The 26,062-nt window shown below is 39.4% G+C and overlaps 2 protein-coding genes across 8 annotated transcripts in view; one reads left to right on the forward strand and one right to left on the reverse strand.

Annotated features, from left to right (window-relative positions):
• Nucleotides 1-19,719, forward strand: part of ppip5k1b (diphosphoinositol pentakisphosphate kinase 1b) — an 85,581-nt gene extending 65,862 nt beyond the window's left edge. For 3 of the 6 annotated variants that reach the window (XM_060928113.1, XM_060928112.1, XM_060928114.1), the window contains exons 27-28: nt 15,572-15,709; nt 16,640-19,717. In XM_060928113.1, coding sequence (XP_060784096.1) covers nt 15,572-15,709; nt 16,640-16,734 — 233 coding nt within the window. In that variant the 3' untranslated portion in view covers nt 16,735-19,717. Of the gene's footprint in view, nt 1-15,571; nt 15,710-16,639 lie in introns of those variants that run through there. The other 3 variants (XM_060928118.1, XM_060928115.1, XM_060928117.1) reach the window with 3 other exon arrangements.
• A 1,624-nt stretch (nt 19,720-21,343) lies between these two features.
• Nucleotides 21,344-26,062, reverse strand: part of map1ab (microtubule-associated protein 1Ab) — a 47,389-nt gene continuing 42,670 nt past the window's right edge. For both annotated transcript variants that reach the window (XM_060928119.1, XM_060928120.1), the window contains one exon: nt 21,344-25,230. In XM_060928119.1, the coding sequence (XP_060784102.1) occupies nt 25,075-25,230 (156 nt within the window). In that variant the 3' untranslated portion in view covers nt 21,344-25,074. The remainder of the gene's footprint in view (nt 25,231-26,062) is intronic.

Here is a 26,062-nt window from a genome sequence, read left to right on the forward strand (position 1 = left end):
AACAAACCCCCCCAAATTATCAAGTATTTAAAAGAAACAGAAATAGCTAAAAGAATATAGTCCCCCCCCCACACACACACACACACATATCACCTGTTCCACACTCCAGCCCAGTTGGTGGCGGTAATGCACCTTGAAGTTGGTTTGCCGACTGCCAAAAAAAAAAACCCTGAAGAAGAAGAAACCCCTAAAAAATACAAAAAAGCAACAAAATATGAAATAAAAGTATTTGATGAGCCCTGTGATGACCTGGCGACTTGTCCAGGGTGTACCCCGCCTTTCGCCCGTAGTCAGCTGGGATAGGCTCCAGCTCGCCTGCAACCCTGTAGAACAGAATAAAGCGGCTAGAGATGATGAGATGAGATGAGATGAGATGAGTATTTGATGATAAGAATGTATCTTTTTTATTTTTCAAGAATGATTATTATTATGGCGGCACGGTGGTGTAGTGGTTAGCGCTGTCGCCTCACAGCAAGAAGGTCCTGGGTTCGAGCCCCGGGGCCGGCGAGGGCCTTTCTGTGTGGAGTTTGCATGTTCTCCCCGTGTCCGCGTGGGTTTCCTCCGGGTGCTCCGGTTTCCCCCACAGTCCAAAGACATGCAGGTTAGGTTAACTGGTGACTCTAAATTGAGCGTAGGTGTGAATGTGAGTGTGAATGGTTGTCTGTGTCTATGTGTCAGCCCTGTGATGACCTGGCGACTTGTCCAGGGTGTACCCCGCCTTTCGCCCGTAGTCAGCTGGGATAGGCTCCAGCTTGCCTGCGACCCTGTAGAAGGATAAAGCGGCTAGAGATAATGAGATGAGAATGAGATTATTATTATAGCATTTTCACAAATTGCTACTGTTATTTCACTGGGTTGTTTACATTCTAAATGGAAATTACTTTATCGAACGTTTTGTATAAAGTTTTTATTTATCGAATTTGCAAAAAAAAAAGCTCTGTTTCTCAAAATCCAGTGAATGTGGATAGAATAAAACAGTTATTCCACTCAATCTCGTCATACATGGCTTATAGCCGACTCGGTGCTACACATCTTGCCGGCTATCAGCTCATGTACAACTCGATTTTGTGGAATAACTGTTAAATATTTTTATTTATTTATTTATTTATTTATTTATTGCACTGTTATGTTATCTTTTAAGCTCAATCCAAATGGAAAAATCATTAAACTTTCCATCATTGTGCTTTAGTATTAATGATCACTGTTAATTCCCATTTCCATTTTGAACTTGCTGTAGCTATTCTATAACAAGATACTGAACAGCAGTGATTTATTACACGTTATGAATAAAGCTGATAATGAAGGCAAGGGTTACCGAACTGTTTTCACAGTTTTTGCTAAGATGCACTGTGGATCTTGTCTGTCCTCACACATAGTGGCTGACATCCTCACAGCTGATAAAAGAAATCTTGCAGCAGTACCCTGAAAAACAGTAGGTTGTATTTTATGGCCACAAACATGTCATGTTTCCTTTCCATCTGTTTATATTATTAGCTTAGGAAGCAGACTTTCAGTGGTTTTAAGGCCTGCGCTGTCTGTTTATCTACAGCTTTGGTAGAGAAGGACAGAAATGGAAATAGATCTGTTTGTTTTATAGAAGCTTTAGCTCTGGGAAGTTATTGGTATTTCAGGACTTTGGTAATTTTACTGGAATGAAATTGTGCAGTTTTGAGAATTCTTAACTAGCCAAGTGGAAAACTTTCACCCTATCATCAAAAGATTGTGGATTTGAATCCAGAGAATGCCACAGCCATCTATAGCTGGGGGTGCAAGAGTATGTACGGCTGTAAATGTACAGCAGTTTCAAAAGATGCAGTGGCTGGCTTAATGTGTCTCAGAGAAAGCACATGGGCCATTCTCAGAAAATGTGACGTTCAGTTTTAAACATGAAGGTTTTTTTTTCTCTATAACCATTAATCCAGGCCCTCTATTATACTTTTTTTTTTTAGATTTTTTCACCTTTATTGGATAGGACAGTGTAGAGACAGGAAATGAGCAGAAGAGAGAGATGGGGAGGGATCGGGAAATGACCTCGGGTCGGAATCAAACCCGGGTCCCTGGATTTATGGTATGGCGCCTTATCCACCTGAGCCACGATGCCCCCGTACATTTATTTTAATAAAGAATTTTACTGAGCAGTAAAAAAAAATTTATTGCGACAACTTGTCTGTATTTGCAAAAGTCTTATTTAGTCTAAATATACCAAAATGTCATTACTGTGTGTCTACATGAGGATTAGTGAAATTTGAATGAAAATAATTCCTTTGTTTTTTAATTTTATTTTCATTTTTCTTTCTGAAATATTACCTCTATACCCTCACTTTTTATTGTGGAAAATATGATCTTTCCTTCAGCGGTTTTTGGTGTACAGCCTAAAATATATGCCCAAGAATGTGCACTTTCTTGATGTCTTTACCATTACCCAAATGGTAAAATCATGCTGTAACTCAGGGCTTTGACAATAGAGGTCAAGTAAATATGAAATTTCGAGATGTCAGGGAAATGAACTGTCTTTGCCGTTACCCCCAAATGATAAAGATAATGATGCTGCATATTGAAAAAGTTTAGTTAGTCAAGTAGCAAGGTAGGATGGGATAATAAATGCATAATTTGTTTATCTTTTTTTCTTCACTCAGTGACCCAAAAATGGCATGAGATGTCTTTACCATTACCCAGTGTTGTCTTATCATTACTCTATAGGGTAACGGTAAAAACAATAAGTGGCCATTATTTTTTTCATAATAATTATGTCTCTTGCTTTGTGAATTCATGAAACATGCTTGTTTTTGCTTATTAAATGTATTTAACAGGGTTGTAACTAAAGTTAGTGTATACAAAATTTTTTGAAATGTCTTTACCGTTACAAATCACATTTTCTGAGAATGGCCCACATGCTCTCCTTCACCCTCCCCGGTTGGCATCTGTTGCATGATGAGGGGAAAATGTAGCTAGTGGGTGGGAAATGACCAAATTAGGAGAAAATGGACTAAAGAAAGAAAGAGAGAGAAATATTCAAATGCCGAATATGATTTAGCCCTGTTATCAGCCATCCCAGTCATTACCATTTAAACTGTCTCATATAAAAATAATTTGGTTTCTAGTCAAGCATCATCCAGTAGAGACTGAATACTAGTAGAATACTGAATCTGCTAGGCACAGTGCAGTTCAAAGCGTTGATGGAAAGAGCTAAAGGCAACTTCTCAATCAATTTCATGTGCCAGTTTTATTAAATAAATAAATAAATAAATAAATAAAATTGAGTGAATCAGCCTCAGGGGACTATACCAGTCCTGAGCTGTGTGTCAACTCACTAGCTTTGGCCTAGTACTTTAAAATTTGAAGCTTAGACATAGAACATCATTTTAAGCATGTTCATACATGATAGTTTTATATTGATTAGTTATGCTAAAATGCATATGATGTAAGTAGCATTATATTGCGTTCAATGCTACTTGATGTAAACTGGTTCTGTCCGTTATCTCCTATGAGCTTCATGTGTGCTTTGTTTCGGGTGTTAACTACTTACTATAAACATTGTAGTCTTCTTACTATAGCACATTATTTTTGCATTTCTCAGCATGAACACACCAGAGATTTAAGATTTAGTGCTCAGCTAAAGCCACATGGTGAAGGGATCGCCTCATTATTTTATAGGTTAGGTCTTGTGTCAGAGTGATTGAACACAGTGTAATCATAATGCTGCTATGCACCCTAATGCAAAAGACATTTAAAGGTCATATATAAATTGTGCACTGAATTGAACAGTAACAAGATGAACTGTCTGCTCATCAATGTTAACGCCCCATTCAGACAAAATCACAGGTTAGGTGGTTTTAATTACACCGCATTCTTTTTTTAATTTTCTCTTTGACGTGTGAATTAGTGGCTGCAGTGCTGCAATGGCTCTCCTTTTAGTTTGGAAATGCTCCGCTGTAGTTGGTAATTTGTCTCGCTTGCTGACTCGCTGAGCTGAATCCAGCATACTGTACAACAAGATTTATTTATCTTCTTCATCCACGTCCCTTCAGTATTACTCTGTCCTGGAGAGTTTCTCCCGCCATTACTTTATCAAAACCCTTTAGTCACAATCTAACACTCCTTCCTGTACAGTATGTTCCCTTTTCTATCATCCCTTTCCCTTTCTTTTCTCTTCACTATGCTTCTCCTTTCTTCCTCCTTCCTCTCGGAGTCTGCCGAGAAGCAGCAGCATGTCACTGAATTGCTGAGTTGGTTCTCAGCTGATCCTGTGTTCACACACAACCTCCATCGCTGCTTTCGCACCCCCCACATGTTCACCTGCTGGCTCCCATTCGCAGCCCTGTGACTGATTTCAAGGCAGCACTCCACCCACTCAACCACCCTTTTTCTGCTACATCCTCATCCTTGCTCTCTGCTCTCTGAGTCTCGGAAACAAATAAGAACATGTCTTGCATCTTGTGGTGCAGTTCTGTCTAAGAGTATCCAATGGAAAGCCAGAATATGGTTATGTGTCACATAAAGTGATGGGTCCACTATAAAAAGCCACTATAGTGGAGCTGTTCTGACTGATATGGCCAGTTTTAGCACAGGAACCACAGTTAAGGCATTTTACAATGATAGAAAGCTACACTGCTGAACTATACACACCAGTGTGGAACCGTTACTATTAGAGCTGGGACTTGAGCTCAGCCAAAACTTAGCCAGACACACCAAAAAAGCAAAAGGGCAAGGGATTAGCAGCAGGCTGCCAGGTAGCTACAGTGGGGCAAAAAAGTATTTAGTCAGTCACCAATTGTGCAAGTTCTCCCACTTAAAAAGATGAGAGAGGCCTGTAATTTTCATCAAAGGTATACCTCAACTATGAGAGACAAAATGAGAAAAAAAATCCAGAAAATCACATTGTCTGATTTTTAAAGAATTTATTTGCAAATTATGGTGGAAAATAAGTATTTGGTCAATAACAAAAGTTGATCTCAATACTTTGTTATATACCCTTTGTTGGCAATGACAGAGGTCAAACGTTTTCTGTAAGTCTTCACAAGGTTTTCACACACTGTTGCTGGTATTTTGGCCCATTCCTCCATGCAGATCTCCTCTAGAGCAGTGATGTTTTGGGGCTGTTGCTGGGCAACACGGACTTTCAACTCCCTCCAAAGATTTTCTATGGGGTTGAGATCTGGAGACTGGCTAGGCCACTCCAGGACCTTGAAATGCTTCTTACGAAGCCACTCCTTCATTGCCTGGGCAGTGTGTTTGGGATCATTGTCATGCTGAAAGACCCAGCCACATTTCATCTTCAATGCCCTTGCTGATGGAAGGAGGTTTTCACTCAAAATCTCACGATACATGGCCCCATTCATTCTTTCCTTTACACGGATCAGTCGTCCTGGTCCCTTTGCAGAAAAACAGCCCCAAAGCATGATATTTCCACCCCCATGCTTCACAGTAGGTTTGGTGTTCTTTGGATGCAACTCAGCATTCTTTCTCCTCCAAACACAACAAGTTGAGTTTTTACCAAAAATTTCTATTTTGGTTTCATCTGACCATATGACATTCTCCCAATCCTCTTCTGGATCATCCAAATGCTCTCTAGCAAACTTCAGACGGGCCTGGACATGTACTGGCTTAAGCAGGGGGACACGTCTGGCACCGCAGGATTTGAGTCCCTGGCGGCGTAGTGTGTTACTGATGGTAGCCTTTGTTACTTTGGTCCCAGCTCTCTGCAAGTCATTCACTAGGTCCCGCCGTGTGGTTCTGGGATTTTTGCTCACCATTCTTGTGGTCATTTTGACCCCACAGGGTGAGATCTTGCGTGGAGCCCCAGATCGAGGGAGATTATCAGTGGTCTTGTATGTCTTCCATTTTGTAATAATTGCTCCCACAGTTGATTTCTTCACACCAAGCTGCTTATCTATTGCAGATTCAGTCTTCCCAGCCTGGTGCAGGTCTACAATTTTGTTTCTGGTGTCCTTTGACAGCTCTTTGGTCTTGGCCATAGTGGAGTTTGGAGTGTGACTGTTTGAGGTTGTGGACAGGTGTCTTTTATACTGATAACGAGTTCAAACAGGTGCCACTAATACAGGTAACGAGTGGAGGACAGAGGAGCCTCTTAAAGAAGTTGTTACAGGTCTGTGAGAGCCAGAAATCTTGCTTGTTTGTAGGTGACCAAATACTTATTTTACTGAGGAATTTACCAATTAATTCATTAAAAATCCTACAATGTGATTTCCTGGATTCTTTCCCCCCATTCTGTCTCTCATAGTTGAAGTGTACCTGTGACGAAAATTACAGGCCTCTCTCATCTTTTTAAGTGGGAGAACTTGCACAATTGGTGGCTGACTAAATACTACTTTTTTGCCCCACTGTATGTTGTTTGTAGCTGTCGATATTGATGTTAAAAGTAATTAAGTAAATTACATAGGGAACTGAATACTTAAGTCTGAGTGAAAAATACTGTAGTGAGCATGCGTGGAAGAAGAGTCTGGAGACAGAAATCTTAGGCCCTGTTTACATTATTTCGAATCAGCGGATCATCAGATTAACGTTTTTAAAACGATTCGCGTGCACACAGCAACGCCAATACACGGATACGCTAATCACATGACTAATTAGACGGCACGTCACATGATCCCAGTGCATATCGGGCATGCGCAAGTCACTCACCACTTGCAAGTGGAAGGATGGCAAGCGAGCACCTTCTCCAGCAGATAAACACACCTGGCTGTGATGTTCATGTTCTCACTGAGTTTAAGCACCTGAAGGAGGTTGAAATGTGTAAATAAACCTCAGTGCAGCTCAGCGCTTCCTCCTGCGCTCCAAATCACTCCACCCTGAACAGCGAGTGCCCTCTGGAGGGTGTGCACTCCGGCCCTGCGCAGCTCACAGAGCGCGCGAGTGAAGCGCACGAGCAGTGATTCGGGACTGAGCCGATCCCAACGCCAGCGAATCAGGAAGGTGGATGTCACAGTGACGTCCAATGACGACGTCAGCTAGAGCTCAGCACAGCGTATCCGCGTATTCTCAATGTTTACACAGCACCGGACCAGACACGATCTGGATTGAATACGTGGACCCTGGCGGATTCCCGTTTCCCGGCGTTTCCAGGCGTTTTAATGTAAACGGACAGTGCATCCGCGAAGAAAACGAGACAGATACGGTCTAATGTAAACTTGGCCTTAGTTTCTCGGTCGTTAGCCTGTGCTATTTGCTCTCAGGAGCACTGTCTTGACTGCTTTATTAACATTTGTTAACACTACTGATGAACGACTCATAGTTAAGCTCACGCTGGCCTTTGAGAGGCCTAGGGCGATAAATTTTTGGTCCCTCCCACTATAAATCAAAATCTGATTTGGTCAATTTATCTGTCACTTCCTACATAAACATACACTGCCATGGCCTTCTGTCCCGGCAATGAAGTCCTAACCAATGAGTGAGCAGCTCGAAACTCTTCTCAGCCTAGAGACAACAAACAAAAAAAATTCATTGGATAACTCAATTTTAATGTTTTCAGGACATTTAACCCTTTCATTTCTGAAGCAAATTTGGAGGCCAAATTAGAAGAGAATACTTACTTACTTACTTACTTACTTAGGCCTACTGCCCATCCTTGGGCATAGGCCACGGACTAGATCCCTCCATCTCATGCGGTCCTGGGCCCTCTCTACCAGCTGTTCCCATGTGTAGCCAGTTGCCCTCACATCAGCATCCAGGTTCCGCCTCCATGTGTTCTTTGGTCTTCCCTTCTTCCGCTTCCCCGGGGGGTTCCAGGTGAAGGCCTTTCTTGTGATATTTGTTACTGGTTTGCGCAAGGTGTGCCCTATCCATGTCCAGTGTTTACATAGAATGACAGTCCCTACTGGTTGTTGCCCAGTGCGGTGCCACAAGTCCTCATTACTGATGGTGTTAGGCCAGTAGATTCTAAGAATTTTCCTAAGGCAGGTATTTATGAAAGCTTGTATTTTCCATGTCGTGCTGGCTGTTGTTCGCCATGTCTCTGCACCATACAATAGAACATGTTTTACCATTGTGTTGAACATCTGGATTTTAGTACTGGTAGTCAGTTCTGATGATCTCCAGACTTTATCCAACTGATGGAAAGCTGTTCTTGCCTTTCCTATCCGTGCCTTTACATCTGCATCTGTCCCACCTTGTTTGTCAATGACACTTCCTAGGAGGTTAGCACTCCGATTTAAACCCCAGAAGAGAATAATTATAATGAAGTTATGAAAGAATGAAATAAATTAAATCAAATAAGATTTGAAATGCTGATATGTTTGGGCTTTCTTTGAAGGCATAGAAGGCCCTGATGGTTCCCCTCTGTAAATGGATGTATTACATGCATATACACTCATCAGCCATTTTATTTGGAAAACCATACTAATACTGGATAGGACCCCCATTTGCTCTCAGAACAGCTTCAATTCTTCACGGCATGGTTACAAGAAGATGTTGGAAACATTCCTTTGAGATTCTAGCTCATGTTGATATGATTCTATGACATAGCTACTGCAGATTTGTCAACTGCATAGTCATGCTATGAATCTTCTCTTCTACCACATCCCAAAGGTGCTCTATTCAGTTCTGGCCACTGGGAAGGCTCCTGAAATACACTGAACTTACTGTCATGTTCATGTAACCAGTTTGAGCTAATACAGTACTGTATGTGCTCTATCATGGTACCGGAAGTCACCGTTATAAAATGGGTAAATTGTGAGTATTGACCGCGAGTTGGCCTAGTGGTTAGCGTGTCCGCCTCTCGATCGGGAGATGGCGAGTTCTACTTACGGTCGGGTCATATCAAAGACCATCATAAAAATGGTACCTACTGCCATCTGGCAAGGTACGCTGCAATACAGATGCAAGTGGGGAGTCAAATTCTCGCGGTTACCAGAGGACTAGCCCCCCACTGTAACCCCAGCTATGTAATAGGCGAGAGGCCAAAGGCTACGGAAACGGAGATCAGCGCCACCCTATGCGCCACATGGCATAGGAAGGACTTTGATTTGAAATTGTGAGTATAAGGTGATGCACATGGTCAGCAACAACACTCAGATAGGTTGTGGCATTCAAATAATGATTGACTGTTAATAAGTTCCCAAAGTGTGTTGCCAAATTCTGAGCCAACCATCTGCATATCTCAGCAGAAATCTAGATTCATCATACCAGGTGGTATTTTTCTTATCTTCAACTGTCCATTTTTGATGAATCTGTGCCCACCGTAGTCTCAGATTCCTGTCCATAACTGACAGGAGTGGAACCTGACGTGGTCTTCTGCTCTTGTAGTCCAACTGCACGATTCAACATGTTGAGATTCTGAGATGCCGTTCTCCTTACCATGCTGGTACAGAGTGGTGGTTTGAGTTGCTGTACCCTTCCTATCAGCTCTGTCTGGCCGTTCTCAGACCTCACTCATCAACATGGTCTTTCCACCTGGAGAAATGCCTCAATTGCTGTTTTATTTCTACATAAACTGTAGACAGTGTTGTGCATGAAAATCCCAAGAGATCAGCATCTTTTGAAATAGTCCAATTACCCCACCTAGCCTAGGATGACCAAAATCACAGGATCACTTTTCCCCCTACTCTGATGTTTGATGTGAACTGAAGCGCTTGACCTGTACTTGAATTAACCTGTGCATGTGTTCCTAATAATGTGGCTGTTGATTATATAATATATATGTTATTTACCAGCTGGGGGGTCCATATCGTGAAATACCATGACCGAGGTATTCAAGGCCGAGGTCACGGTATTTTACCATACGGATCGACCTTAAGCTGGTAAATAATATATTTATTTTTTTCTTTACCAAATTCTAACAGAAAACGAGAGCGCCCGAAAGGGAAAACCGAGCCGAGGCGAGCCGCCATTTTGAATCCTCATTCACGGCTGTAATGCAAATTGTTTCATCCTCAGTATACAAGTGCACTTCCATGGCAGGAAAAAAACTACATTTTGCTAGCCTGGGCCCGCCCATCCTAAGCGTGACGCAACACGAGGGCCTGTTGCGAGCTTAGTCTGGCCAGGCAAGCTATCTACAGCTTTTCCAAGCTCCCGAAAAATCGGGAACCAATCAACTTTGAGCATCTCCAACGGCCCTGGGTAGAGGCGTGTTCAAGGCACTGACGTAGTAGAACTGCGACCGGAAGCCATAGATTGTTTACAGAATCTATGCCGGAAGCGCTTCATTCACGCTTCCGCATCTATTACGCATAGATGCTGTATTGAAAGCATTCAACGGGAAGTTCTCATTGAAAACGGAGCAAAGAGCAGCCCTGGAGGTATTTATTGAAAGGAAGGACGTTTTCGCCTTGCTCCCGACCGGCTTCGGTAAGAGTTCAATCTACCAGTTAGCCCCGTCGCGTCGCATACAGTGGTGCTTGAAAGTTTGTGAACCCTTTAGAATTTTCTACATTTCTGCATAAATATGAGCTAAAACAGCATCAGATTTTCACACAAGTCCTAAAAGTAGATAAAGAGAATCCAGTTAAACAAATGAGACAAAAATATTATACTTGGCCATTTATTTATTGAGGAAAATTATCCAATATTACATATCTGTGAGTGGCAAAAGTATGTGAACCTCTAGGATTAGCAGTTAATTTGAAGGTGAAATCAGAGTCAGGTGTTTTCAATCAATGGGATGCCAATCAGGTGTGAGTGGGCACCCTGTTTTATTTAAAGAACAGGGATCTATCAAAGTCTGATCTTCATAACACATGTTTGTGGAAGTGTATCATGGCACGAACAAAGGAGATTTCTGAGGACCTCAGAAAAAGCATTGTTGATGCTCATCAGGCTGGAAAAGGTTACAAAGCCATCTCTAAAGAGTTTGGACTCCACCAATCCACAGTCAGACAGATAGTGTAGAAATAGTGGAAATTCAAGACCACTATTAGCCTCCCCAGGAGTGGTTGACCAACAAAGATCACTCCAAGAGCAAGACGTGTAATAGTTAGCGAGGTCACAAAGGACCCCAGGGTAACTTCTAAGTAACTGAAGGCCTCTCTCACATTGGCTAATGTTAATGTTCATGAGTCCACCATCAGGAAAACACTGAACAACAATGGTGTGCATGGCAGGGTTGGAAGGAGAAAGCCACTGCTCTCCAAAAAGAACATTGCTGTTCATCTGCAGTTTGCTAAAGATCACGTGGACAAGCCAGAAGGCTATTGGAAAAATGTTTTGTGGACGGATGAGACCAAAATAGAACTTTTTGGTTTAAATGAGAAACATTATGTTTGGAGAAAGGAAAACACTGCATTACAGCATAAGAACCTTATCCCATCTGTGAGACATGGTGGTGGTAGTATCATGGTTTGGTTCTGTTTTGCTGCATCTGGGCCAGGACGGCTTGTCATCATTGATGGAACGATGAATTCTGAATTATACCAGCGAATTCTAAAGGAAAATGTCAAGACATCTGTCCATGAACTGAATCTCAAGAGAAGGTGGGTCATGCAGCAAGAAAACGACCCTAAGCACACAAGTCGTTCTACCAAAGAATGGTTAAAGAAGAATAAAGTTAATGTTTTGGAATGGCCAAGTCAAAGTCCTGACCTTAATCCAATCGAAATGTTGTGGAAGGACCTGAAGCGAGCAGTTCATGTGAGGAAACCCACCAACATCCCAGAGTTGAAGCTGTTCTGTACGGCGGAATGGGCTAAAATTCCTCCAAGCCGGTGTGCAGGACTGATCAACAGTTACCGCAAACGTTTAGTTGCAGTTATTGCTGCACAAGGGGGTCACACCAGATACTGAAAGCAAAGGTTCACATACTTTTACCACTCACAGATATGTAATATTGGATCATTTTCCTCAATAAATAAATGACCAAGTAGAATATTTTTGTTTCATTTGTTTAACTGGGTTCTCTTTATCTACTTTTTGGACTTGTGTGAAAATCTGATGATGTTTTAGGTCATATTTATGCAGAAATATAGAAAATTCTAAAGGGTTCACAAACTTTCAAGCACCACTGTACGTCAGAGGAAAGAGTGATGTGATTGGTTTAAGCTTCGTCACAGCCTTTTCTGGCTTCGACCAGTAGCAAAGTGAGGCATTTCAGGGAGGCGGGTCAACCACGGGCTCTGGGAAACGGTTGGGCTTAATATCTTGGCCAGACCAATAGCTCGTAGAGCTTTGTCGCGTTAGCCAGACTAACATTTTGCTGCCTATGTAGTCCCCTATTTATACAAAATTGAATCATTCAGGATTCAGCCATGTTTTTGCTTGGTGTTAGCAACAGTTACAGGTTTTTTAAATAATATATTTATTTTTTTCTTTACCAAATTCTAACAGAAAACGAGAGCGCCCGAAAAGGAAAACCGAGCCGCCATTTTGAATCCTCATTCACGGCTGTAATGCAAATTGCTTCCTCCTTGGTATACAAGTGCACTTCCATGGCAGGAAAAAAAACTACATTTTGCCGCCTATATAGTCCCCTATTTATACAAAATTGAGTCTTTCAGGATTCAGCCATGTTTTTGCTCGGCGTTAGCAACAGTTACAGATTTTTAGCTTTCTCCATAAAATGTTTTATTTCTTCTTCCTCAGGGTAGTAAAACTCGCTTTCACTGTGAAGACTGTCATTATCACTATCCATGCTGTAAAATTAATGCTATTATGCTGAGAAATGCTGGCAAAAATTTATAAGATTTTTGATAATATTATAAATAAATCTTATAAAAAAAAGATAAATGTTAACAAAAAATTCTACTATGTTTGTTGTTGTTGTGAACGAGCGAGTCACCAGAGGTCCATAACCAGGGTCTGTAACTGGGGTCTGTATCGTAGGATAAGAACCCACTCGCCAGCAAATCAGAGCGCAGGATTTGATGGAAACCGGACGGCGAAAAAATAATTAACAGTTATTCCATGAAATCAAATCGTACATGAACTGATAGCCAACGAGTCGTGTAGTGCCAATTCGGCTATAAGCCATGTATGACGAGATTTAGTGGAATAACTCTTTTATTGTATCCACATTCACTGGATTTTGAGAAACGGAGCATTTTTATTTTTTGCAAAATCATTTCCACTTAGAATGTAAAAAAAAAACCGGCAAAATGACCATAGCAATTTGTGAAAAATTTTATAATAATAATAATTCTTGAAAAATTAAAAAAAGATATGTTCTTACCATGAAATACTTTTATTGCATATTTTGTTGCTTTTTTTTTGTTTGTTTTTTTTGTTTTGTTTTGTTTTCGAATAGAGTTTTTATTTTGTCCTCGGTTGGTTCAGCAACATGCTCTGCCATTTTCTTGTTCTTCTTTAGGTTTTTTTTTTTGGCAGTTGGCAAACCAACTTAAAAGTGCATTCACGCCACTCGCTGGGCTGGAGTGTGGAACAGGAGATATTGGAGGGGACAAACAAACAAAAATCCTATATTCTTTTAGCCATTTCTATTTCTTTTAAATACTTGATAACAAAGCTCCCATTTTGTTTTTCTCCACTCACGGTATATGAGCTGATATCCTATTAGTAGAGTAGCCAATCAGAGTGCGTGATTGCTCATATGCAGTGAATGTGGATAGAATAAGTATTATTATACATACAGGACACCTTTTTTGATGGAATAAAAACATGTTCTATTCCCTTCTAGCAGGTTTCATTCATTTGGTTTGATAGCATGCAATATTGTTAGCATATCGCTTATCCTACATGTATTACGTTACTCTACCCAATGGAGAATGAGTGTTGAATATGGTTTATGATATTGCATGGCTGTCAAGACAACATGATGTCACATATTGGAGACGTAAAACTTCCACGATAACAAGCGACTGTGACAATTTGTAAACAAACATGGCCACCAGGTTTGCTTTGTTAAATACGAAAGATTTTGAGAGAATTTTGAAAAAGAAAGATGAGTTGAACACCTGGAAGGAATGTGTATGTATAATAATAATAATAATGGCTTTTTTCATGGTATATCAGATATATTCCATTCAGCTATAATTCATCTTCGACTCGTTCACTATCATGCTAGCTGAATGGAATATATCTGATATACCACTCAACGCCAGACAATATTATTGAAATATTAACAGAAATATTAACGACATTCTTTCCATACCTCTTGAATGATCCTGTAACTTGGCCAAACATCTGACCCACTAAATTCACCATATATCATTTAAACTGAGGACATAAATGTAGGCGGCACGGTGGTGTAGTGGTTAGCGCTGTCGCCTCACAGCAAGAAGGTCCGGGTTTGAGCCCCGTGGCCAGCGAGGGCCTTTCTGTGCAGAGTTTGCATGTTCTCCCCGTGTCCGCGTGGGTTTCCTCCGGGTGCTCTGGTTTCCCCCACAGTCTAAAGACATGCAGGTTAGGTTAACTGGTGACTCTAAATTGACCGTAGGTGTGAATGTGAATGGTTGTTTGTCTCTGTGTGTCAGCCCTGTGATGACCTGGCGACTTGTCCAGGGTGTACCCCGCCTTTCGCCCGTAGTCAGCTGGGATAGGCTCCAGCTTGCCTGCGACCCTGTAGAACAGGATAAAGCGGCTAGAGATAATGAGATGAGACATAAATGTACATTTCTATCTACATAGACTGACCCCGAGAGTGTTTTGAAGTGGAGTTGAATCAAAAATGGATTACAAGCAAGTTGGAACATTTGTTTGCTATTTTATTTGCAATTAGTGCAAAATAGCTTTTAAAGCAGCCAGAGACACACATAATATGAAAACCCCTTAAATTTGCTTAGTTAGTGTTATTTACCTTTGAGAATTATCTCTCTTTCACTCTCATTCTCTTTCACTCTCATTCATTTTAAAGTTTTCCTATTCTCTCCATTTATTTTACACTCACCTCCGTATCATCTGGTTCACTGTGGAACTGAACTGTGCACTCTAATATATTGGATTCTCTCTGCTGTAATCTATGTGCAAGCCAAAATGCTTGTGAGAAGCATAAAAAAGGATGAATTGTCCTCAATATATCCAAGGTGCTCATTCTTCAACATGCTAGATTGCATTCTAGACAGACTTTTTAGTATAACTGAATTAACTTTTTAGTATTACTTGGTTCTAAATTAAACACTGTGACTTTCCTCACCTCCAAGATATCATATTTTCATTTCGCAGACGCATCACTTCATCCTTTAAAGCGGCATCAACCCCTGCAGTCTTATAACGAGAACAGACCAAACCAGATTATGTACAGTGATGAAACTCTGTGAGGAGTGTTAAGAGTTATAACTATTTCAACTCTGTTAAATTGGTGCATTACTCAGTCCAGCAGTTTGTCAGTGCACAGAGCCGTGTGGCTCTTCAATTCCTATGAGGCTCATGGTGATTTATGAGGCAAGGTGTTAACTGTGAAGTGTTATCACTGACCAAACACATGCAGATTAGTGTGGAAATTCTGGGATTGACCTTGGTATTAGGAGATTTGGGAGCAGACGGATGCATCTCTTTTATATTCGGAGGGTTTTGGTTTGTTGCCAGGTTATTGGAGGATTGTTGTTTGGACTATAAGACTGTTGGCAAGTCTGTATCGCTGTAGCTGTCCTATGTTTCGTAAATGTTTGCACTAGACATTGACCTTTTTGACATTGATTTTTGATTTAATGCATTTTATGTGATTCAGGATTTGAAGGCTACTCCATGGTGCCATCTGTATACCCCCTGGAGACCCTGCACAACTCTCTCTCGCTGAAACAGGTAGACGAATTCCTCAACAAGGTGTGTGAAAGCCGGAGAGAGACACTCGCCAAGACTCTGAAAAGTACGTAGATGCAGGTGGTTGCAATCATGGATATTGTGCTTGGTATTTTGGGAATCAGTAGCTATTTAACAGTTATTCCACAAAATCAAGTCTTACATGAGCTGATAGCCGACAAGATGCATAGCACCAAGTTGGTTATAAGCCATGTACAACGAGATTGAGTGGAATAACTATTTTATTCTATCCACATTCACTGGATTTTGAGAAACGGAGCATTTTTATTTTTCGCAAATTCGATCAATAAAAACTTTTTATACAAAACGTCCAGTAAAATAATTTCCATTTAGAATGTAAACGAACTGGCGAAATGACAGTAGCAATTTGTGAAAAATGCTATAATAATAATTATTGGAAAAAAAATACGTTCTTACCATTAAATATCATAGCATTGGATACAGTATTTTGTTGCTTTTTTTGTATTTTGGGGGGTTTTGTTTTCAAGTAGAGTTTTTATTTCGTCCTCGGTTGGTTCAGTAACACGGTATGCCATTTTCTTCTTCTTCTTTAGGGTTTTTTGGTGGTTGGCAAACCAACTTAGAGGTGCATTACTGCCACCGACTGGGTCGAAGTGTGGAACAGGAGATATTGAGGGGGAAAAATATATTCTTTTAGCTGTTTCTGTTTCTTTTAAATACTTGATAACAAAGTGATATATCTGACTTGATGCACGATTTTATTTTTCTCTACTCACGGTATATGAGCCGATATCTTAGCATTAGAATGGCCAATCAGAGTGTGCGATTGCTCATATCCAGTGAATGTGGATAGAATAAACTCTTTTATATATCCTACTATATTGCATTTTAAAACTTTAATCATCCGACCTTTTATTCTAAGTTTTTGCTTTTAAAAAAAAAAAAGGCTTTAACTGAAAACAATCCGAAAGGATGTAATCAAGCTTTGTGCTCTTTCCTTTTTTGTATCTTTCAGCTCTGAAAGCAATGTTTGACTCTCAGATTCAACCTTCCACAGAACCTGAGAGTCAGGAGCCAGCTCGGTCTTCTTTAGCTTCTGCACTACCATAACAGCTAGCCCAGACTCGAGAGTGTGTGTATCTCCTCCAATATAGCAGCTTTCCAGGACTCCAGGAGCAATTCATCATCCTGATCATGTCATCATCCGCACTAATCTCCTGGAGTCAGGAGCTGTCCAAAATATGCAGCATTCTTGAGTGTCTGCCACCAAAGAGACAAAGATGTCAGTCTATATAGGCCTTAAACTGTCACAGGCACTCGACACACACTGTCTTCTTTTAAGCCCATCTGTTAAGCTCAATGCTGGCTCTACTTAACTATATCCCACCCTCATATTGAGATTTTTAGTGTCATCATATCTTGTGTGAGTTGTGGTTTGATTTATGTTGGCAGTGTAATAGATCTAGATTGACTTCAGCATCAGCTCTGAGCAATTCTCCTTACCGTAAATAGGTTGCCTGTTGTATGTGGCATAACTTTGATTTTTTTTTTTAATAATCCATTTACTGTGTGTGTTTTTTTTTTTCATGCTAGGCACATGCTTTAAGACAAATGTCCTACAGTTTAGAAGTGTTATTCTGCCTGTCACTACATAACTTGTTTTACCATTTGGGGCATTTCTTTCTAGGCCAGTACAGTCAAAGTCCTTCTCGTGCCAGGACCTGGTCTTCCCAGGCAGTCTCCCATCCCAGTACTAACCAGGCCCTAAAGGCGCATTGGGCGGTGCCGATCTCCGCTTCTATAGCCCTCGGCCTCTCGCCTACACAGCTAGTCCTCTGGTAACCGTGAGAGTTTGACTTCCCACTCGCATCTGTATTGCAGTGTGCCTTGCCAAATGGCAGAAGGTACCATTTTTATGATGGTCTTTGGTATGACCTAACTGCAAGTAGAACTCACAATCTCCCATTCGAGAGGTGGACACGCTAACCATTAGGCCAGCTCAGTGGCCAGTATAGTAAATAAGAAAACATTAAAACAACATATGGTTGATTTGCCTTCTTGAGCAAGCTTTAAAAAAAATGAAATGAATCACTAGTACTGAACTGTACTATCTCATCCTTAGATGCCTTGGCCCACAGAGCATTTAAAATATTTTCTACACTTAGCTGGTCACAGGCTTGACGCCCCAGTTTCTGAAAGGAAAATTAATTTTTAGTTTGAAAGAGCTATTGGCTGGTAAGCATGGTTGATCCTTTACATGGCCACTTCCTGTGAAAATAGGTGGGTCTTGGTTACATTTCTGGGAAAAAAAAGGACCACACTCTTCAGCAAAAGCTACATTTCTGATTTGTGAGTCTACTATTTGCTAAACCAGTGCTTTTCCTGGGACATTTTGTATCCTATGTGCCTTAGCAAATGATTGTGCCTCTGTCTGTCAGAAGATGCCAGCACTCTATCCGTCACTGTCTCCAGTTTAAGACCTTCAGCTTGGTCAGTGGCAGGACCTCAACACCTGAGCGGCGAGTAAACCTCCAGACCACAGACTGTCCGCCTGCACTGATCCTCATATTGCTTATTTATTCTGATCTGAGATCAGCTTTATACTTTGCTTTACAGTACAGCAGGTGGCTGGTGCTGAATCAAGAACACCATTTTGTGGTGTAGCTTCTGCCATATACCACCACCGAGACTCCACTTGCTGATGTACTTTTTTTTGCACTTGCTGTATTTTGTCCAGGTATGCAGAGTCCTGAAAATCAGCAGAACACTGAATCCAGCAATTAGTTGCACTTTTATACCTCTGTGATCAGCAGGAGTGAGATTGAACTATAGCTTATTCTGAGCTGTGTGAAGATAAGAATGCACACTAGTAATTGTGTGTTCTCTCAGCTGTTGTCACAGCTTCTTATAGCCGAGCAATTTCATTGGACAGCGTAATGTCGCTCTGTATCAGGCAATGCCTAAGAGAAGCAGGTAGACCAATCAGATCAGTGGTGTGTTCAGTGGTGATGTTTCCTTCTCCAGAACACACATCCAGCTGAGTCACTGTGCCCGTAAAGGCATGAATTGAATGAAAAATGAAAGTAATTATTCTGCAGCCAGATGATCAAGCACAATATTTCTAATTACTGATTTTATGTTGTATGAAGTATACTTTTGAATATTGGAGATTGTCTTTTTTTTTTAGTATGAATTACATAAGTTGTTATAATGAGAGGAAAACTTGAATGAAATAGAATTATTTGTATACGATATCCAGTGTAATCATGATTTTATTTGAAAATGCATTTTTGTCAAAAGCAGTGCCTTATTACTATTTTAAGTATTGCAACTGTTTTTACTGAACTTCTCAGACAGTACTGATTTAAGTACTTACCTCTAATTACTCTGGTAGTGTCCTGCTTAAGAATGGTTATGATCTGCTGTCTTTAAAAAAAACAAGTTATTTTATTCTAAATCTTTGAACAATTTAATTTTAGAGATTTCAATATTGTTATTAAAATTGTGTATATACAATCTCTTTTGAGTTATTAAGGTACTGTATCTTCTGACAATCCGAGACTGTTATAAATACATTTATGAGAGATAAAATTAGCTCGTGTGTTTAAAGTCTTTATTTTTTCTGTAAAGCTGTTTTGTGACCATGTCTGTTGTTAAAAGCGCTATACAAATAAACTGACTTGACCTGACGAGTTTAATAATCCGGATCTGAAAGTAAGACTAAAGTCTCACGGTTTTACTCAGGGTGCGATGAACCCAGTGATGACTCATGCTTTGTCCTTAGCTGTACTGCGTTACTATGGTGATGAGTCCTGATGCCTATTGACTTCTTTGAAAGCTTGGCTGAACCTGCAGCTGTGTAACGTAGGAGAGGGATGGAGACAAAGAGAGGATTTATTCAGAACAAGTCTCAGCCAGGCTTAAACAGGAAGCCAAATGATGATGTCATTGCGACTGAGTGTTCCTCACAGACATTCAATATATCTACATTGTGTCCCAAATTAAAAAGAGTGCCCTGATTCTCTTTTCAAAGTAATGGCAAATGTAATCCATTTGCCAAATTTCAGCCATTTGCTACATTATATACTGTCTTTCTAATTCAGATGCTATGTGTTGACTAAAGATTGTTCTTAACTACAATTACAGTATTTTGCGATCGTTTCTGTTCATTTAGTGTTTACTATTACAATCAGCTCTTTTAACAGCTGTATGCTTGGTTTGGATTGTAGTTTGACTTATTCAATAATCACTGGAATGTACAACCCCAATTCCAAAAAAGTTGGGACACTGTAAAACATAAATAAAAACAGAATATGATGATTTGCAAATCATGGAAACCCCATATTTCATTGAAAATAGTACAAAGACAGCATATCAGATGTTGAAACTGAGAATTTTTTTTTTTAAGATATATGCTCAATTTGAATTTGGTGTAAGCAATACCTTTCAGAAAAGTTGGGACGGGGCAACAAAAGACTGAAAAAGTTGTGTAATGCTTAAAAAAACCTAATTTGGTTAATTGGCAACAGGTCAGTAACATGATTGGGTATAAAAAGAGCATCCCAGAGAGGCGGAGTCTCTCAGAAGTAAAGATGAGGGAGGGGTTCACTGCTCTGGCTAAACAATATCCAGAAACACCGCCACCTTCTCTGGGCCCGAGCTCTTTTACGATGGACTGAGGCGAGGTAGAAAATTGTCCCGAGGTCTGACGAATCAGAAGTTGGAATTCTTTTTAGAAATCATGGACACCACGTCCTCCAGGCTAAAGAGGAGAGGGACCATCTGGCTGATCAATGCACAGTTCAAAAACCAGCATCTGTGATGGTATGGGGGCATTATGGCACATGACATGGGTAGCTTGGACATCTGGGAAGGCGTCATTAATGCTGAATGATATATACAGATTTCACAGCAATATGCTGCCATCCAGACAAAATCTTTTTCAGGGAAGACCTTCCTTCTTTCAGCAAGACAATGCCAAACCACTTTCTGCACATATTAAAACTGTATGGCATAGTTTTTAGTAGTAAAAGAGTCCGGGTGCTAAACTGGCCTGCCTGCCATCCAGACCTGTCTCCCATTTCAAACATCCATCCATCCATGATCTGTAGCCGCTTATCCTGTTCTACAGGATCGCAGGCAAGCTGGAGCCTACTGGTTTCCAAAGTTCCCAAATGTTTATAGAGTGTTTGTTAAAAGTAGAGGTGATGCAACACATTGGCAAACATGTCCCTGTCCCAACTTTTTGGAAACATGTTGCTGACATCAAATTCAAAATGAGCATATATTTTTCAAAACACAGTTTCAACATTTAATATGTTGTCTTTGTACCATTTTCAATGAAATATAGGGTTTCCATGATTTGCAAATTATTGCGTTCTGTTTTTGACAGTTTACACAATGTCCCAACTTTTTTGGAATTGGGGTTGTAAATAATGACACAATCAGTCTCCACTTAAAGTGTAAAATATACATTGGCATAGCATAGTTTTTAGTCGCTCTGAAACAGCAAACCTATTGTCAGTTCTGTTTGACTTTCCAGTTCAAATATACAGTTATATAAATCTAAATAGTTCAAAAATAAATAAATAGGTAAGATAATTGAATCTTGAAAAGACAACATGTATTATCTACATTCTTAAATTATCTGATAATTGTGTGTGAAAACAAAGATGACACTGTCAGAATTTAAGGTTTTTTTATTATTATTATTGTTCATGATGACTAGGATGGTTCCGTTTTACAGTAAGCAGAAATCTAAGTTTGTGTTTGGATTTGAAAGAGCTCATTTGTTATATTGCACTAAAGAGGAACAAAATTAAGACACATACAGCAGCAAAAAACAGGAACTATCACAGCATCTTCTCAACAACGTCTTAGGGCAAACAGAAGCAAAGCCCAATAATATGCATATTTCAGTACTATTAAGACAATTAGCTTGTTCAAATATACCTTTTAAAATAGTGTTCTTGTTTTAGTTATTAAAGAAGTACATTCAGGATTATAACTAATAAGATCACATGCAGAAATTGATGCGTTGGCGTGATGTAAGGGCGGATAAAGCCGTTCATTTTGGAGAATGGACTCAGGAGTATGGAAATGAACCAAAAGAGGTATCTTATTTCTGAAGTCTTTTTTGTTTTCCCTTTTTGCAAAGTAAATTTCCACTGATGCTAAAATGCTCCAAAATGAAAATGCTTCACAAGAGTAAGTTTGTATCCATTTGCTATTTTGATTGGTGTCTGTAAGTGTCCGTAAGCAGAGATGTTGCACTGCTTTTTAGATTTTGTCATGTATAATTCAAGTCATTCAGGAGAAGAAAACTTCGTAACTGTAGTCTGTATGAGTCTTCTGGTATGGAGAGAGTAATGCATCATTACTGAGATCGGTAATATCTGATTGAGTTTACAGTTATGTTTTTACATATAAACTTATCACAGTCTTGTCATCATTTCGCTCAGAGTTCACTGTACCATATGCATATTTGCTAGCTCTTTGTTTTGTTCAAGCAGCATCCAGCAAAGCAACTTATACATTCAATAATATGAAGTTAGTGCATACATTGCACAGAGTTCTGTGCACAGCAATCACACATAATCAACAAGATCAGACAGTATTTGTTCCTAAGGCCAAATATTAAAATATATCCATACCTATGAACATACAGTACACAATCCCATTTTTAGTACAGTTCACCTATCAAAAATACATATTGTTCTTGGTGTATAGTTATATGTTCATGGTGAGATTAGAGAGCATTTCAGTCATTTAGGCTCATGTCATTTATCAGGTCGACAGGACCAGAGGTAATTTCATTGCTTTGGACTTGAAGCATTAACCATCCAGGAAAACAATGGCACTATGCCTGAACAAAAAAAACAAAACTAATCAATTTCCATTTAAAAAAAAAAATAATAAACTGACTTTGAAACAAAAAATACAGTCAACTGCAGTCCATAATACTGAATCAAACATTTCTGAAGTAAGCAATTAAGACATGAACTTAATTGTCCGTTTTAAGATCCCAGGTGCTATAGTATTAGCTTGGCTTTGTTTCTTTAAGTGAAGAAACTGGCATAAAAATTTACCACAAAAAGATTGTTCAAATGGATTTAGAAGCTTATAACAAAATTGCAGCAAATTGCCTGTCACAGGAATTAGGACTTAAATCTTTCATACACGGTCCCTGACTTAATCTCAGTCTGTTCTGCAAACAGTAACTTACCACAATAGTAAATATGAATAAAACGCTGGCTAATTTTTTTTTTAACAAACAGAACTAATAAGCATTTACTTTAACATATACACTAACAGAGATGTAGAGACATTTGTATCATGTTTTAGAAAATTAAATGTGAAAATTAACGAAAATGACATCAAAACACTCCGGTAAATACAAAGGTAATACTGAAGCTGTCAAATAAATATAAGTAAAATTAACTTCATTCAAAACAATGTCTATTAGTGATGTTGTTCTAGGGATTTTAGATTATTTGTACTCAATCCACGACTTCCAACTCACTCACTGAATGTACGCATATACACAGACACACATGATTATACATGATCATACATTTAGGATGCCATACTAGAGTCAATCAATTATGTTATATTCAAGCTTCGGTAAATATTAGAAGTACCTCTCAATAAATATTTCTCTTTAATTAAAATAACCTAATAATCCCAATGTCGTTTATGCAAATATTTACACGCATTTTATCTACCCATACTCCTTTGCTGTAATGGCTCTTGTTCACATTTAAAAAACTGCTATCTTTCTCTGTGCAAAATAGTGAACTATTTATAATTTTGCATTGTTTGGGATACACTTTAGAATAGGACAGTCCATCATGTGTCACTGTACATGTGGTATAAGGCTACTAAGGACTTTTAAATCCTCATTGTCAAAATCTGTTTCATGTTCCAAAGTGCTGTATATTTTCCATGTGATGTAAAGTGTTTCAGCATTTTTCTGTAAACCCTTATTCTGTCTCTAAACGGTTAATGCAGAAGGCACATGACAGGGGCCCATGTTCTCCATTTCTTCAGTGTATAAGTGAAGTGTATAAGTGAAATAGTGCTCGCTTCTCATGCAAGCCATCATTTACACACTCACATATAATACTGCTACATAAACCGCCGTCACTTCCATTCAAAGCAAAGCTAATGAATGGTTCTGGCTATAAATAATGTGTAACTGTTGCCTTAACAGGATTATCAGAATCAGAGCATTGTGCTGAACCATACAAAGATACTTCTGAACTAAAAACCTCATCTGAGCTCTTGAAAATTAAAAATTATAAAATTGACAATAACGTACCATAGACCCTATCAGAAGTCATTCTTATGTAAAGTCGAGGAATACACAAAGAATTATTACATTATAAAAACAAAACCCTTAAACACTGCACCATCTGAGAAGCTGCGCAAGCATCATGCATTAATGAAACTAAAACCAATGTATAACCCTTTTACACTGTTAGCGGATTTCAGTTCTTAACAGATTTTTTTTTTTAACCTCACCCACAACAGGTATACAAGAGTCAGCCAAATACCACAAAGCTGCTGGTCATCTATATATAGTGCCATATCCTTAAAGGCACAAACGTACTACATCAACAAACCCCTGGTCACAAATTAAATTATGAGGAACACAAAAATTTGGATTCATCTCACAGAATACTTTAAAAAGCGTCTTTTAGCTGTGGGAATACAGAATTTAGATTTGGCACTTGCATAAGCTTTATACGTTTGTTTGCTTGTTTGTTGGCTGGTTGCTAGCTTGTTTTTGCTGGTATGTGCAGAGTATGTGCCTTTTCAGAGTAGCATGATTTAAGTCTTTGAAACTTACTGTATATACACACACACACGCCTTTGATACCTTACTCACACCTTTTCTCTGTTTTGTTGTCTGAAATAGAGGGTTATTCGATTTCTGCAGACAAATTACTCCTACAGGATTCATGTTACAATAAATGTGTAACAAAGCATGTTAACTTTCATAATGAAGAAAATCTGTGGATTGGATTGGATTGATGTTCTACAGTAATAAATTGCAGAGGGTATTTTGTGCTTCAAATTCATATTTAGGGCATCTGAATGTGAACATGTCTCTCAAAGATTACCACTGGGAATATGGAAATAAACTAAATATACAACAAACAAAGGAAGGCTTTTGTCATAACCTCTGTTAAATTAACCTCACAACCTCACAGTCTTTGCCTAGGTCTTGCAAGCCCAATGAAATAGCACACAACATAAAATCAGGATTCTAAACCAAAGCTTATTTGTAAGGCCTTGGAGCACAAGGATCTGCTGCTGTTGCAGGCTAAGATACAAACTATAAATGGCAGTCAGTAGGATGCAACGCTGTGGGTGGTAAGGAATACACTGTCTTAATTAGTCTTAATTAATAAGGAGAAATTATATGTCCCTAAATACAAAGCATGCCTAAAATTCTATTTTGCAGGCAGGGAAAGACTCATCTTGCATAACGACTGTGCTGCTACTGGCCAAGACCATTATGTTCAGATCCTGTTGCTTCTTGTGAGTCTGCTGGTACCAGTCACGAGTCACCTCCGTGTCATGGGTAGGAATCAGCGTCACCTATTGAAAGGGTAATGATGTTATCGGTAAAAGAAAAATATTAACATTATTAACGAGTTCAGTTGTTCAATTTAAAGGTAGACCACCTTTCAGATTTTTCAAGGGTAGACCATAAAAAAAAATCCCTGACACCCAATTATTTTTGTTTAGTGGAACGAAAGCTGCTGAATTCGAATCACAGACTTTCAATTTTATTAGGTTTTTTTTTAATGGAACAATTAATGAATTTAGGGCCACGCGGTTCTAAATTCTCTGCTATTTTTTCCTGTTTCACCATGACCCAATTCAAGATACTACGTCATGCGTCACATGGTGGGCTTTCCCTGTTCACGCAAGGCATTGTGGGATACGAATTTGAAACAGGAGAATAATGGAGGATGTGAGTGTGCGAATGAAACGTGAAAGACCGACTACAGTAACGGAAAGTGAGAAGAAAAGACGTTACGTTGCAAAGGAAAGGAAACGCAGGACCAAACTAATAAACATCGGTGGTCAGCGAGCACCTCAGAGTGATCAGCTGTTCGTTTAGCGACAAAATGATGTAACTGTCAGTGCACGGTCAAATGTAAACCTGCGCATGCGCACACAGACTTCCTCTGTCCGTTCGACTACGTGAAGAGGGCGATTTCATGCACATTATTTGCTCGGAAATCCTCTCAAATTTAATAATTTCCCAGCCATAGAATGGCCTGATAGTTTGTGAGATATTACAGAAAAAAGCATATATCAGAATGACCAAATTTCAGAGGGAACTAAATTTCACCGATTTTATGAAATTGAAAGGCCATCTTGCTTTAAAACCATTTAGAACTTTTATAGCTTTATCTGGCTG

The sequence above is a fragment of the Neoarius graeffei genome, chromosome 8 (assembly GCF_027579695.1).
Source record: "Neoarius graeffei isolate fNeoGra1 chromosome 8, fNeoGra1.pri, whole genome shotgun sequence".
Taxonomy (NCBI): Eukaryota; Metazoa; Chordata; class Actinopteri; order Siluriformes; family Ariidae; genus Neoarius; species Neoarius graeffei.